General features: G+C 31.0%; 1 protein-coding gene across 2 annotated transcripts; it reads left to right on the top strand.

The window, feature by feature from the left end:
* The first annotated feature begins 1,004 nt into the window (after positions 1–1,004).
* Positions 1,005–11,138, top strand: LOC129217667 (holocytochrome c-type synthase-like). Of its 2 annotated transcripts, none has more exons than XM_054851995.1 (5): positions 1,005–1,043; positions 5,363–5,578; positions 6,646–6,917; positions 8,305–8,388; positions 10,454–11,138. In XM_054851995.1, exons 2-5 carry the CDS (start codon positions 5,369–5,371, stop codon positions 10,668–10,670), a joined length of 783 nt encoding a protein of 260 aa, XP_054707970.1. In that variant the 5' UTR covers positions 1,005–1,043; positions 5,363–5,368; the 3' UTR covers positions 10,671–11,138. The 2 variants fall into 2 exon arrangements, with proteins under 2 accessions (XP_054707970.1, XP_054707971.1); XM_054851996.1 differs by having other exon boundaries at positions 1,005–1,054.
* The last annotated feature ends 2,480 nt before the right edge of the window (positions 11,139–13,618 follow it).

Genomic DNA, 13,618 nt, shown 5'->3' with positions numbered 1-13,618 from the left:
TGCTAGCTTTTTAAATCAACTGTCCCTTGAATTATCATTTCAATTTAATTTGAAGATTGTTTGAAATTCAATCATTTCAACCCCTCCCCTGCTTTTGTTCAAGAAAATAAATTACTTTATTCGTTTACTGACTTTCTCTTTTTGAAACAATTACAAAAGTATAATAAACATACGCCAGTGAAACTTTTTCTAAAATTTCACAGCTTTTGAATTTTGATTAAGATTCATTTTCGACGTGTCAATCTAATTAAATGTACAAATCTACGTACTATTAAGCCGGAAAGAAAATATAGAAACGATTAAAAATTAAAGAAGTACACGGTGTAAGAAAATTCCATGACCATGTATGGAAAGAGTTCTTTTTAATTTTGGAAATAATTATTCCTCTTTAAAAACATCCTGTACGTTAACGGACATAGTTTACTAAAAATTGGTCTATTCAGATTTAAAACAACCAAGACAGTTCTATGAAACTTGACACAAATAAATTTCCCATAAACATAACCTTAGGTATTAAGGTCTAACACGTAAAATAATAAAAGCAATTTAATTTAATATCAAATTGCATAGTCTGAGATAACTGAAAATATTTTGTCCAACGTATCAATCAAGTTTTGAACATATAAAATCTTAACAATTTTTTGGGCAAGTAAGAGTCAAAATAATTAAAGCAACTTACACAGACATGAAAGGTTTAAATTTATTTAATTTTAAATAAAAGAAATTAATTTAACATAATTCTACCCTTCATTTATCTTTACCGCCAGCCGCTTAGCGCTCAGCAGGCGCAGGGAAAACTTATTGCCAAAAGCAAATTAATTCTGAAATTTAAATTTCAAAACTCTTGTTTCAAGTTCATATTACTGGTATATATTTTCAGAAACACTGTAAATAAACCTTTTAGAGTCAAATTAAGGAAACTTCATTCCCTGTACGGGAATATTTTCTTCATCTTAAAAACAAGAACTATTTTAAGCATGTAACTGCCAACCATAAACCTGACCGAAAATTACGTAATCTCACATAAACATTGCTTCTGCAAGGTAAAATCGTGGTAAATTTATGAATTATATTATATCTTATATTGTTGTATCAGATGGTACTGTCATCTATTTTGAAGTTGAAAAATTTTTTTGTGATATTTCTTTATTTTTTAAAAAATCCTATTGCTCCGAACTTTGCACGCCAAGTTAGATCATACTTTTGTGGCTCCTAACAGTTTGTATAGTTTACAAAATCTTGCAGTGATCAAAGTAATGAATGATTTTGTGTAAAGACTGATTTTATTTCCTCTTTTTGTTTTGCAATTTTCGCGGTTGGCAATTAGCGCATAGCCAAAATTCTGATTATATATAGCACATATGTACCGGGCACATGTGAAAATGCGTTTCATAAGTCCTTTCCTTTTGTTAAAAAGGGAATGCTGAAAGCTGACAAAATGCTATAACGAAATGTGAGACGAGAATATTCTCCTTGAACAAGCTTCAGCAACTGAAATTAGGAGAATAATCGGAAATTATATCCTTTTTTTTTCTTAATAAGTTCTTAATACATACATACTCTTGACATTGAGAAAAGATATAAATTCTTCATGGCTAAAATGTATATATAAATCTAGTTTTCGGTTTTTTTACTTTACAGTGGTATAGTTTTCATTTTAGGGAGGAAACCAGTTTCGACCGGTCTAAAAATCCACTTTTTTTAACGTCATAAAATGTTAGTAACACTATTCATGAATATGTTGCCAAAATTTCAGTGAAAAATTCTGTTTAGGGCCGATGCTATGAGCACTTTATAAACGTTCACAGCAGTTTTTTTCATACTCGTTTTTCTTGAAACTTTTTTCAACTGGAGGTCTGAAATATCTTCCAAGTTGGAACAAATTCTTATTATTCCTTCCCTGTTAAAACAATTCACAAAAAACACTAAAATTTCAGCCTCCTAAAATGTTTTCCCCTCTTAATAGAAACTTCTTCTCAGTGCATTTTCATAGTAGAATTGTGAACAATTCTCTTAAGAACAGTACTTAAGAAAAATAGATTCAAATGTGACGAACAAATTATTGATCATTTTTCGTAAGGTCAATGTGGTGTATGTTGACTTGTATGTGCGTAATGTTCACATGTGTGCATAATTAATAATTTTCACTATTGGAAGTTGAATATCAAAGGAAAGAAAGTTTCAGCACTTTCATTATCTTCAGAGGACACTTAACCCCTTTCTGTATTATGCATCACTTGAGATTTCTTTGCTAGTGAGTCTTCTTTTTAAGGCAGAATAGAACAGTTCATGTGAGGTTCTCAAAGGGAAGAGTAAGGCTTCAGTCTTGAACAATAGATGGTAGCACTATTTATCTCCACCTCCTCAGTCTAAACACAGTTCTGAAAGGTAAAGAAAGTCTCCTGGAACTTGGCGTCCATGGTAACCCGAGACTTTGCAATTCAGAGTCTGGTGCCTTATCCATGAGGTTACCTACGTAGTTAACCTGAAAAATTTACTGAATATGTGCATTGTGCACTTGTTATGTCTAGAGTTCTATTTTGAAAAATGTTAACTTTTAGCTTACTTGCTGTAAGAACTTAAAAAATGGCTAATTTGGTCTTACAGTTATTAAGGTACAAAAATTTCGCTTGTTTTTTCATTTTGTAAGGTGGGAAAGTCTGACAAAAAAAAAAAAAAAATCTGTATTTTGTATCAGTTGCAGAAAAACATGTGATAAATATTTTCTTAACTGAAATGTAAAGTAAAATTTAACTCATGAATTACTTATGTTTTTATAACCCAGATCTAAAACAGGAACCCAGAGCTAGAGTGCTTTGTAGCTGTGTTTTCCCTGGAGCTGGAAAAAGATCTCTAAATTTTTCTTTGCTCCATGGCTCTTCTAATTTTTTAAAATATATTTATTCATTTATTTATTGTATTGTTATTTTCAATCTTTTAAATAAACCTCAAAATTAAAATTTTTCTTTAGCTGCCAGTGGCCAGTAGACACTTTTAATTTAATCACCCCTTTTTTATTTAAAGAATTTTACTTTATCTATGGCTTTTCTTTTTTCAATGAAAACAGTAAAGCATTCTTTAGTCGCAATGCTAAAAGGTTTGGCATATGAGACCTGTTGTTACATTGTATGCATATTTTTAAAAAATGGAAAAGAAAGAAATTAAAAAATGAATACTGCTTTAAATGCTTTTACTGTCAACTCATATTAAAGGAAATTTAAAGCATGCTCATGTAGTTTAAAAAACTAAATGTGTTTAGTTGAACACTTAATCAAATATGAAAGTGACTGGAAAACAACACAGTTTAGTTTAATTCCATAATGTTAGTTTTTAAATATTCTTTTTCAAAGCAAAAATTAAAATCTGAAACTTAAAAACATGCATAAATATATTGGAAAATTGCCAATGTTGGAGCATCTTCGGAGCCATATATACAGTTCCTGCCCAAATTATTAGACGCACCATTAGATTTTATGGAAAAGGGTTATTATCAGGTTATAATGTACAGCTATATGGTTTTTACGATATATAATGTATTTTTATATTACATTATATATCGTAATAATTGGCATTACGTAAGTATCTATAGGTAACACCAATGAAACATCGTAATTATAAGAAAAATACGTATTTATTAAAGCTTGAAGAAAAATTAAGAAAATGTAATGAAAAGTTAATATTTTGTTGAGCCACATTTAGCCACTATGAGAACTTTAATTCTGTGCGGCATGCTATCAATGCAAGACTGTACTGTCTCATGCATTTGAGGATGATGATTCCACACATGAATGATCTTTTCTAAAAGTTTGGTTTTGTTTGTAATCGCATCTTTAACCACGGCTCTTTTTATCAGCTCCCACACGTTTTGAGTTGGGGTCATATCAGGGCTATTACCCGGCCAATCCAACATTCATTTTAAATATAACAATACTGCATATAAACTCAACGTAAACATCGTTTTTCTTTAAAAAACAACGGTGATACTAATAAATGGCCAGGGACTGTATATATGTAGGAACAGTGCTTTTAACTAGAGCCTCAAAAAAAAAAAAAAAAACTGCTTTGGACAGGGCTGGCAAAAACCCAGGTTTTTTTTTTAAAAAGCCCATTCACCCAAGGTTTTTTGGATTTTTTTAAAAATAAAACCCAAAAAAAACCCAACTAAAGCTGGGTTTTTAAAAAGAAATGTGGGTTTTTTTTGCCTATTTTTAAAGGGAAAATGCAGGGTACTTGTAGCATATTGTAGCGTAAGTATATGGACAAAGTGCAAAAATTGTCTTGGGATAAAAAAAGCTGGAAAACTAGTTAAAATTCAGTGTTTTCTGAAGAAAAGTATAAAAGAGGATGAAACACAAGAATGGTGAAGTTTTTTCAATTTCAGTTTCCATGATTACCAACAGTTAAGGCAAAGTTACTTCTCGAGTGATAAAATCTATTTTTCGTTTTTAATTAGTAATTTTTTTTTTTTTTTTGCATTTTACTTTATTGTATTTCATTTTGTTATGCAAAACTACTGTAGAACCTCAAGTAGTTTAAATCCCTTTTTACTGAATTCCAGCTTAATCAAGACATTTTTTTGAATTTCATGTTGCCTGTTTTTCTATTTCTATGTACAGAGTAAGAAATATTAAACTTTTTTGTAAGATAATGAAAATACTGTACATCCTATTCTGTTTTCTCTCCGCCCATTTGTAAAACCTGTTGATTTCTAAAAAATATACCTTGTTTATTCAAGATTTGTAATGTGTTGGTTCGCAAAAAATAATTAACATGAAAGCCTTTTAGCTAGAGTAGTTTCCTCTGTACAATCTACAAATATTGAGAAAATCAGACGTGACAGGACTTAGTCAAGATAATTTGAGTTATTAATTGACCAGTTTAAGAAAAAAGTTAAATATATTTTTTAAAAATCTTTGAAGTATTTTTTTAATGCCGTTGAGAGTTGAGAAATACTATTAAAGTTCAAAATTCATTTTTTATGTTTGTTGTCTGTGGTGAGGAACAAATAAAACAGTTTAAATAGTGAAAGTATTTCAATTATTAATTTTTTAAAAACTTCTCAGAAAATTTTAAAAAAACCCGAAAGTGAGCTAAATAATGGGTTTTTTCAAAAAACCCATTGGGTCCAATCCGGCCAACTCTGGCTCTGGATCCTTGTTGTTAATGGTCAAAAATATATGCTTTTGAATTCAATGCAAATACCGAACATCTCGTTTACATCATCCAGATTTGTTATAGGATCGCTATTTTGCCTTATATTCGGCTATGAGTGGTTATTTTGAGCTTTCCATTTTGAATGTTTTTTGATTTTGTATGTACTCTTTATTTTGCCTTAATTAATATTTTGTTTTGAATTTATTAGTCAATCATGGGAGTGGCTCCATCTTCCGTAAGTGCAAAATCTGCTGTTTCTGTCAGCAATACAACTGTTGTTGAAGAAAGTGTTCAGAACAAAAACAGTACATCAGAAAAATCAGGATGTCCTTACAAGCATGATCAAGCACCACCTACTACCGCTGTCAGTGAATGCCCTGTCACTGGAGCTAAAATTGGGGACGACATAAATCCATATAACATGGTGATTATTGCAACCACTTTTTAGCTTTCGTAATACTAACCAACGATGAGATGATGTAACAAATATCCGGTTTACTAACAGAAAGGAGCCAATCTACTAGTTTTCAGGGATGCCAACTTTTGCAAATGCCTGTTAACCTCTAAATTAAGCAACATCAGAAATGAACAAAACTTGCGCACAAATGTTTACTTTTCCCTCTCGTTCTGATAGATTTGTTTTAACTGGATGTTTGACAATTGCATAGCAACTGTGAACAGACAGTAACTGTCATATTTGTTTCATAATAATAACTAAGATGTTTTAATATTCTCACAAAAAATTGTCTTGGATAAAAAATTAAAAGTTATGTTTAAAGTCAGCCTTTTTATAAAAAGTTAACCATAAATAGTTGTTTATGAAATATTTTTTTAATTAAAATTATCACAAGCAATATACCAACAGCCTGGTTATCACATCCAGAGACAACTTGGACTTGTTGTGAACTCATCAGTCGAGAATTTTCGTAAGTAGCAGGCTAACAAACAATTTAGTCATATGGAAGGAAAGCATAAGATTCATGCGTTGTTCTATTAAAGCTTTTTTCTTAGCCAGTACTTCAACTTTCATTCGACATGTTCGTACAATAGAAGCCATTGGAATGAAATTCTGTGTACCAGCTCCTAAAGTAAAGGCTTACACTTTAAAATTCTTGGAAAACTGTTTTGATTATTCAGAATGGCCTGAAGTGCACCCTTAAAGGAATACGTTAATAAAAATTAATTTTATTCAAATAACCTCAATATCTCAAATCACAGTGGTTTGTGTCTAGGAATGGTTTTTATAATATACCAATAACCTCACTGTCTCTGTCTGTGAACAAGTGCATTTTAAAATGGGCTTAAAATGCTATATAACAAATTAATTTTTCACCACAAAGTTCCAAGTACTACCACAACAAAATCTTAATATGAGCTTTTAGTAAAAAAATAAGTAAAGGTTCTAGTTTTCTCTTTGTTTTGTTTGATGCATTAAATTTTGATACAAGACTGCCTTAAGTATATTTTTATAGAATTCATGATATTTTACAGATGCCTCCCATGAACCAGAACCCTGCTCCGGATCAGCCCTTTCCTTTGTCCAAAGACCGGGAGAAGTCCACTATTCCGAAAGCCGGTGAAGAGAATGAAGTATGGGTCTATCCATCTCAGCAGATGTTTTGGAATGCCATGCTGAGGAAAGGTTGGCGGTGGAAAGAATCTGATCTTTCATCCAATGACATGGCTCATATTATACGCATTCATAATGTGAACAATGAAGAGGCGTGGAACGAGGTCTTGAAATGGGAAGCCTTGCATGCCAAGTAAGTCTTACAAATGTGCAGAATAAAATTTTGAATGCTTTTTGTTGAGTATCAGGACCATTGGGTTTAAAACTGAATGTTGCCTGTTGATATAAAATGTGATCTATAAGTTTATCTACAAATGTATTTGAATTTGGTTTTGCTACATTTGGTATGAAGGTACTTTAATGCACAACAATTCCTATGCTATGGGTACAAGGTTTCAAAATTTAAGAAGACCAAGCGTTGTAAGTATTACAGCACTTAAAGAACTTATTACAGCAGAAGGGAGCTGTTAATCATTGTTTCGAAGATTTACCGCCGACACATATATCTGCTTTAAACATCAATGTTTTTGCTGCTCAAGCTGATAAAATATACCAGCTTCATCTGCATTGAAGACATTGTCTGAACTGTAGTTTTCTATTAAAGCTGCTACTTTGCCGGACCTCACTTATAGATTGGACAGGTGCATCATTTGCTTCTCCGCAAATTACTTTCACAACTGCACCATATCTATCTCTGAAGCAATTCAACCAACCAATGCTACCTTGAAAATTTTCCACTTCAAGCATTGCTGCAAAATGGCAAGCTTTCTCTCGCAGCAGTGGGCCGTTGATGGAAATGTTGCTTGCTTTGCGCATCCAGGAACCACTGAAACACAGCCAATCTTTTCTTTAAGCGAAAACTTCTTTTGAGAGTCGCCATTTTCACGAGAAACACTCTGTCACACTAGGTCAGAATTTTACTGATTCTAAACTAGACCACCTGTTGGCACTAAGAATGATGTTTGCTTCTCTTCTCATCGCGCTGACAAATCAGGAGTCACTTTGATCCATTTTTCTCTTTGCACCTTACAGACTGAATGCGTGAAGTCACTGACCACAAGAAAGTTGAATTCTTGCTGATTCCCCCTTGACGAATTCGAAAAGGTACCTCACGTTTTTTATGCAGAAATCGATGCGTTATAGATACTGGCTTTTGTTGACACACATCAGCTTACGTTTCAGTGTGAGTGGATTTCCACCTTGAATGGCTCTGCTTCAAAAGTACAAACAGAGTTTTCACGTTAAGACTAATGAAAGTTGTTTTTTTTCTTTCCAAAAACAGCATTAAATAAAAAAATATTCAAACTGACATTGTGAAAAACATTTGGTTGTAATGGATTTTTGCGAAAATTCTTTCACTAAAACGAGATTTTTTATACATTATCTTAATGAGATTTTAAACGGGACGGAACGTTTTGTACATTGTAACTGATATTTTGTTGTATCGATATTCGTTGTAACGAGCTTTCACTGTATTTTCATTTTTGAATATTATTTCTTTTATTTATTCTTTAAAATATTCTTACTGAATACCTCTCTAATAAAAAGTAAACATTTTAAATTTGCTTTCCTTTCTTCAGAGAATGCTGTACTCCAAAATTGAAGAAGTTTGGTGGAAAAGCACAAGAATATTCTCCTAGAGCAAGACTTAGGAATCTATTAGGGTAAAATACTTTTTCTGAAACATGTTTTTACAACTAAATCATTCATCCATTTTACAATGTACAGTACACCTCAGCATTATTTAGTAAAATCAAACAAATTACTCATTTAAAATTGCAAATAATTTTTATTGAAACAAAAAATGAGTGCAATTGAAGTTAAATAATTTTATGGAATACTCTTTCTTAAAAGATCTCTTAAGATGGTTGACTTAATGAGTCTAAAGATTCTTATTCTTTTAAGGATAAATTATATATATCAGGTCATTTGAAGTTATATGATGGTATGAGTGCAAGTAATTTTATTGAACCAGGAGACTAATTTTAGTCAAGGTTTTCTCCTTCTTTTGTTTTTACTGCACAAGCACCAAGCACAAAATACTAGAATTAGTCTGCGGGTTTTTACCATGAATGAAAAAAAAAACTTGATTTCCATCTTGACAAAAATGTATTTTGCCTTAAGTGTCAAAGGAATCATAACGTTTCTATTTCATAAAACTCATGCACACCCATCTTTCATTTTAGCATTTGAAAAAAAAAAAAGTTAAAAAGAAAAAAATCAATTAAAAAAAAGCTTTAGTGGAATGGGAAAAAAAATGTTACATTAAATCTAGCACCATTATATGAAAAAAAAAGGTTGCCCCTGATGCGAATGTATGGAATAACAATGGGTTTTTCCTTTTTGAACCCCCCCCCCTTTTTTTTGTTTACCCCAAATTTTCCTACATTACCCAGAAATATCAGGTAGTGAATCCTTATTCATTAACAGTCCTTTGCATTGGGGCAAAATATATTGTTTGACAGTTATCTATTAAATTATTGTTGTTATATTCTTAAGTTCTTCTTTAAAATTTAGAATTTTCCTTTTCATAAAATTGAGCTTTTTGTTTGAGTGTTTATTTGAGGAGTCTTGTTTCTAGTGGAGTTAAATACTTCACAGTAGTTGGATTTAGAATGGATTAAGTTAATCACATTCTTATGTCATGCCTGTTCAACTGCAAACAAAATGCTACATTAATTTCCTGTAAAACTAGATATAGTATCAAAAGAAAGCAAATTTCAAATCTTGCTTTTTTCCTATCGCAACTTGCAAAAAAAATTTAATTTGCGATAATATTCCTTGTTTTTCAATTTTAAATAAATATGGTTGCAAATGATCCCAAAAATGTATTATAATTCTTTACTTTTAAATGAAATGCAGTAGAAGATTTGAAATTGTTCTGTACTAAACAAAAATTACAGCTCTACAAAATACATATAAAAAAATAGATTTATAAACATAAAAAATTAGATGTATTAAGTTACTAAAACACTAGTAATTTTGATGCTAATATTGAAAACTTAGAACATGGTGGTTGCAGTTATCATCTACTATAACTCATGTTTAATTCTTCCAAAATGAGGTGGCATTTGCTCTATATTTTGTACTGTTCTGTGTCATGTGACTCTTACATGCAAATTTAAAATAAACGATACTTTTAAAAAATATATCATTTTTTGCCATTTTGCTATGTATATTTCAGAGCTTCTTTAAAATTATATTTGATAGAAAAAGCATCAACGGGAAAATTTACATCAGTGAAAAGGAAGCTTGTTTTTCTGGAGAACTTTTACAAATGGCAGCTTCGTGTTTGTTTTTTGAAACAGGGAAAGGTTTATTAAGCAACTTGTTGACTGTTACAAAATGTGACACAAACTCTACTATTTTTAACCTTTTTTTTCAATAAATGGGACAATTATAAATTAAAATAAAACTTTTTTTTAAATTTAAACTGAAGGGCTTGTTTCTAAAAGGCCCCAAGTCAAATTTTTCAAAAAGTGACTTTTTGATGGAAAAGGTAGCAGCACATGTCTAACAATTCAAAGATCTTCCAAATAAAGTTCAGTCATATCGAAAACAGAGGGTGAAATTTGTTTTTTTTTTCCTTCTAAAAATTGTATTTTAAAAGTAAAATAACAATGCTCTCCATCATCAAAAAACAAATTGTACCTACTGATTATTTTACAGACATACCAATGCAAATACTTTTTTTAAACGTGAAGCATTTAAAGAATGTTATTTTTTTAGCTACGAGTTGCCGTTTGATCGCCACGATTGGATTGTCGACCGGTGTGGTAAAGAAGTGCGATACATCATTGACTACTATGATGGAGGCCAAGTAAATGTTGAAAATGGAAAGTTTGCAATATTAGACGTACGTCCAGCATTTGACTCCTTCGGTGCTATGTGGGATAGAATGAAAGTTGCAGTATGGAGATGGACAGCAACTGATTCTGATTCTTGACAAATTTAAAAATTATACATATAGCATGATTTGCACATTTGTAGATTTAAAAGTAGATTAACCAAAGATTTTATTTGCTATTAAATAGTTATTATAGCAACAGAAATAGCGTTATATTATCAATTTGTTTTAAACTTAGACAATCTTATTGAAGTTGACCTAGTAAATTATGTTTCTGTCATGTTAAAGTATGTTAAAATGCTCAACTAAATCTTAAGTGTATTTGCTTAATACATTGTCTTGATATTTATTAATATTCTCTCATTCATATCTAATATTTTCTTGCCAAGTTAACCATAATTTAAAAGTATAATATCACTTATTAATTCAAGACAGCCATTTCTTGAATGTATTCAGTACCTGAATGAAACTAAATTTCTGTTTTGCATGGCTCATTCATAAAATTGTCTTTGGAAGAAGAATGTATATTTGTTCATACTGTAAATAAAGTTATAAGTAACAAGCAAATTTTTTTGGACATATTTACATTTTACAGCATGCATTAAGTAATTATACTTGGAAATAGATCTGTAAATTAAAATTTTTAGTTATTCGCCTGCACACATCACCACCCAGGAGGAAGGACGTGCTCGAAGGTCCTGGACCAGAGGACATTGATGCTGCAGCCCAGGAGGGAGATGCATGTGGATGTTTGTCGTGTGCTGGACAAGATTCGAAAATATCCGATAATTTGATATATATCGGATATTTTGATATATCTATACTAATATTATAAAGAGAGAGGGTGGATTTTTGTGTGTTTATATGTTTGAGATAATCTCCGGAACCACTGCACCTATTTGAAAAATTCCTTCACTATATGAAAGGTGCTTTCTTACTGAGTGTTATGGGCTATACTTCGAAAAAATCCAATAAATAGTTCTTTTTTTATTCCAATTTAGGCCCGAAACTCACATAAATTCCCGAACATGGAGTGAAAAATTACTTACACATATTAATATTATATATTGTAGAAAAGGGTAGAATTTTTTGCATTCTAAACAATTTGTTTCAATGCTTTAACTCAGCGTTTCTTAATTTCTTTGATCAGTGGAACCCTTTAAAATGCTCACTTTTTTCATGGAACCCTTTGTTTTGCTCAATGCTCTAACTTAATTACGGCGGAAGTAATTTGTGTTTTTATCTCGAACTTTGTTAGGCTTAGCTGAAATTTGGGCACTACTTTCTTCATTAAATCTATCAATAAAAAGTGAAGGAATTGTCCCACAGTTTTCGTGCACCATTGGGATAAGCAACATTTTTTACTCCAGATCTCTCTTGTCCTATGATCAAAAAACTTAGCTTCTATCTTCAGAGGAAAAAAAGTTACAAGCGTTTTTAAATCAAATTCGAAAAATGTCATTTTGATTTAGGTTGTCAACCATTTTATTTTTGCATTTTCATGGTTATGCTTTTTGAATCCATTGTTTCTTTCCTTATTTTGCATTTAATTTCTTAAACTTATTTTATTTTGTGTTTCCATGGTTTCACATTTTAATTTCTTAAAAGTATTTTAATATCTGTCATCATTGTTTGGAATGGTAATTTTGCATGGTGTTTTGTTTTTTTCTTTTATTTAAGCCTGTTGTAATGACATCCCTCGTAAAATGTGCTGGACTTAAATCTCAAATCCTGGATACATTGTCATTTGAGTCGTGGCAATCTATATCAACTCAGCTGCAGTTCGAAAAAAAAAATCCTTCTTAGATAAAAACTTGGTCCATTTCATGGTAACGGAATGACTTTATTTCGTGTTTCCATGGTTACTCTTTTAAAATCCATCTTTCACATTTTAATTTCTTAAAAGTATTTTAATATCTGTCGTCATTGTTTGGAAGGGTAATTTTGCATGGTGTTTTTTTTCTTTTATTAAAACCTGATTGTTGAATATATGTCACTTGACACAATTTTTATTCTCAAGGTAGACTGGGCAATGCAGCTCTTAATATATAAAGATTTAAAAGCTAATGTTAATGTGGTTTTATACTTTTTTGTTTGTTTGGCGAAACACTTATTATTGCCAAAGAAAAAATATCCACTTCACTTGCAAAAGGGTTGGGTTCCGGTAGCGTGGTCGCTTGGCACGTTAGGCGCTCAGCAGTTCAGACTAGGATTATTGTTTTAAGGCAACTTTTAATGTAATTCATTGTTTTGGCGATTTGATTTTATCCAAGTGAAATGTACGACATTTTCTTCTTTTTTTCTGACGATGATTTTTGAATGTTCCACTAAATGTTTTTTTTTTTTAATTTCCATTAGACGGATGGATTATGATAGTGTAGTTGCTGGGCGAGTTTGGCGATAAACAATAGAGTTGCGGATCTATTTTTACATTTGAAAGATATTATTTGATGTCTTTTTTCATTTATTTGGCGAAATATTTTAAATTGCGTAAAAACTGCTTCACTCGCTAAATAGTTTTAAAGCAACTGTAAATTTAATTTAATGATTTGATGAAAAGTTATAAATTCCAAAGAAACTTTAATAGGTTTTTTTTGAAAAGGTGTGTACACATTTTATACAAAGAAAAATTATCATTTCATATCAGAGGGGGAGGGGGTGTCAATTTTTTTAATTCAACAGACTTACTTCCATTAAATTCTTAGCATGAGCATCACTGTGCGGGTACTGCTAGTATCCGATATTTTTAATCAGCACAAACTAAAGTCTTCAGATTAGTAAATGCATCCTCAAATTACTCTTTATTTTTTTATATTTTTATTACAATATGTAGACTTAAAATTAAGGTTTCTTTCATTATATCTAATATTTCATTTCAGATTTTTATCAATTTTATTGGAGTCAATTTAGCATTATTAGCTGTTTTACTCATTTTTGTTCTGTTAGCTACAAAAAGTTAGAATATACAAAATGTATGTACTTTTATTGTACAGTACAACCTTGTTCATCCAGACTAACCTGGGATCCATGGTCATCTGGATATTATG

Source organism: Uloborus diversus, chromosome 2 (genome assembly GCF_026930045.1).
Source record: "Uloborus diversus isolate 005 chromosome 2, Udiv.v.3.1, whole genome shotgun sequence".
Classification (NCBI taxonomy): Eukaryota; Metazoa; Arthropoda; class Arachnida; order Araneae; family Uloboridae; genus Uloborus; species Uloborus diversus.
Note: the sequence above shows the minus strand (reverse complement) of the source record. Positions and strands in the feature narration are given on the sequence as shown.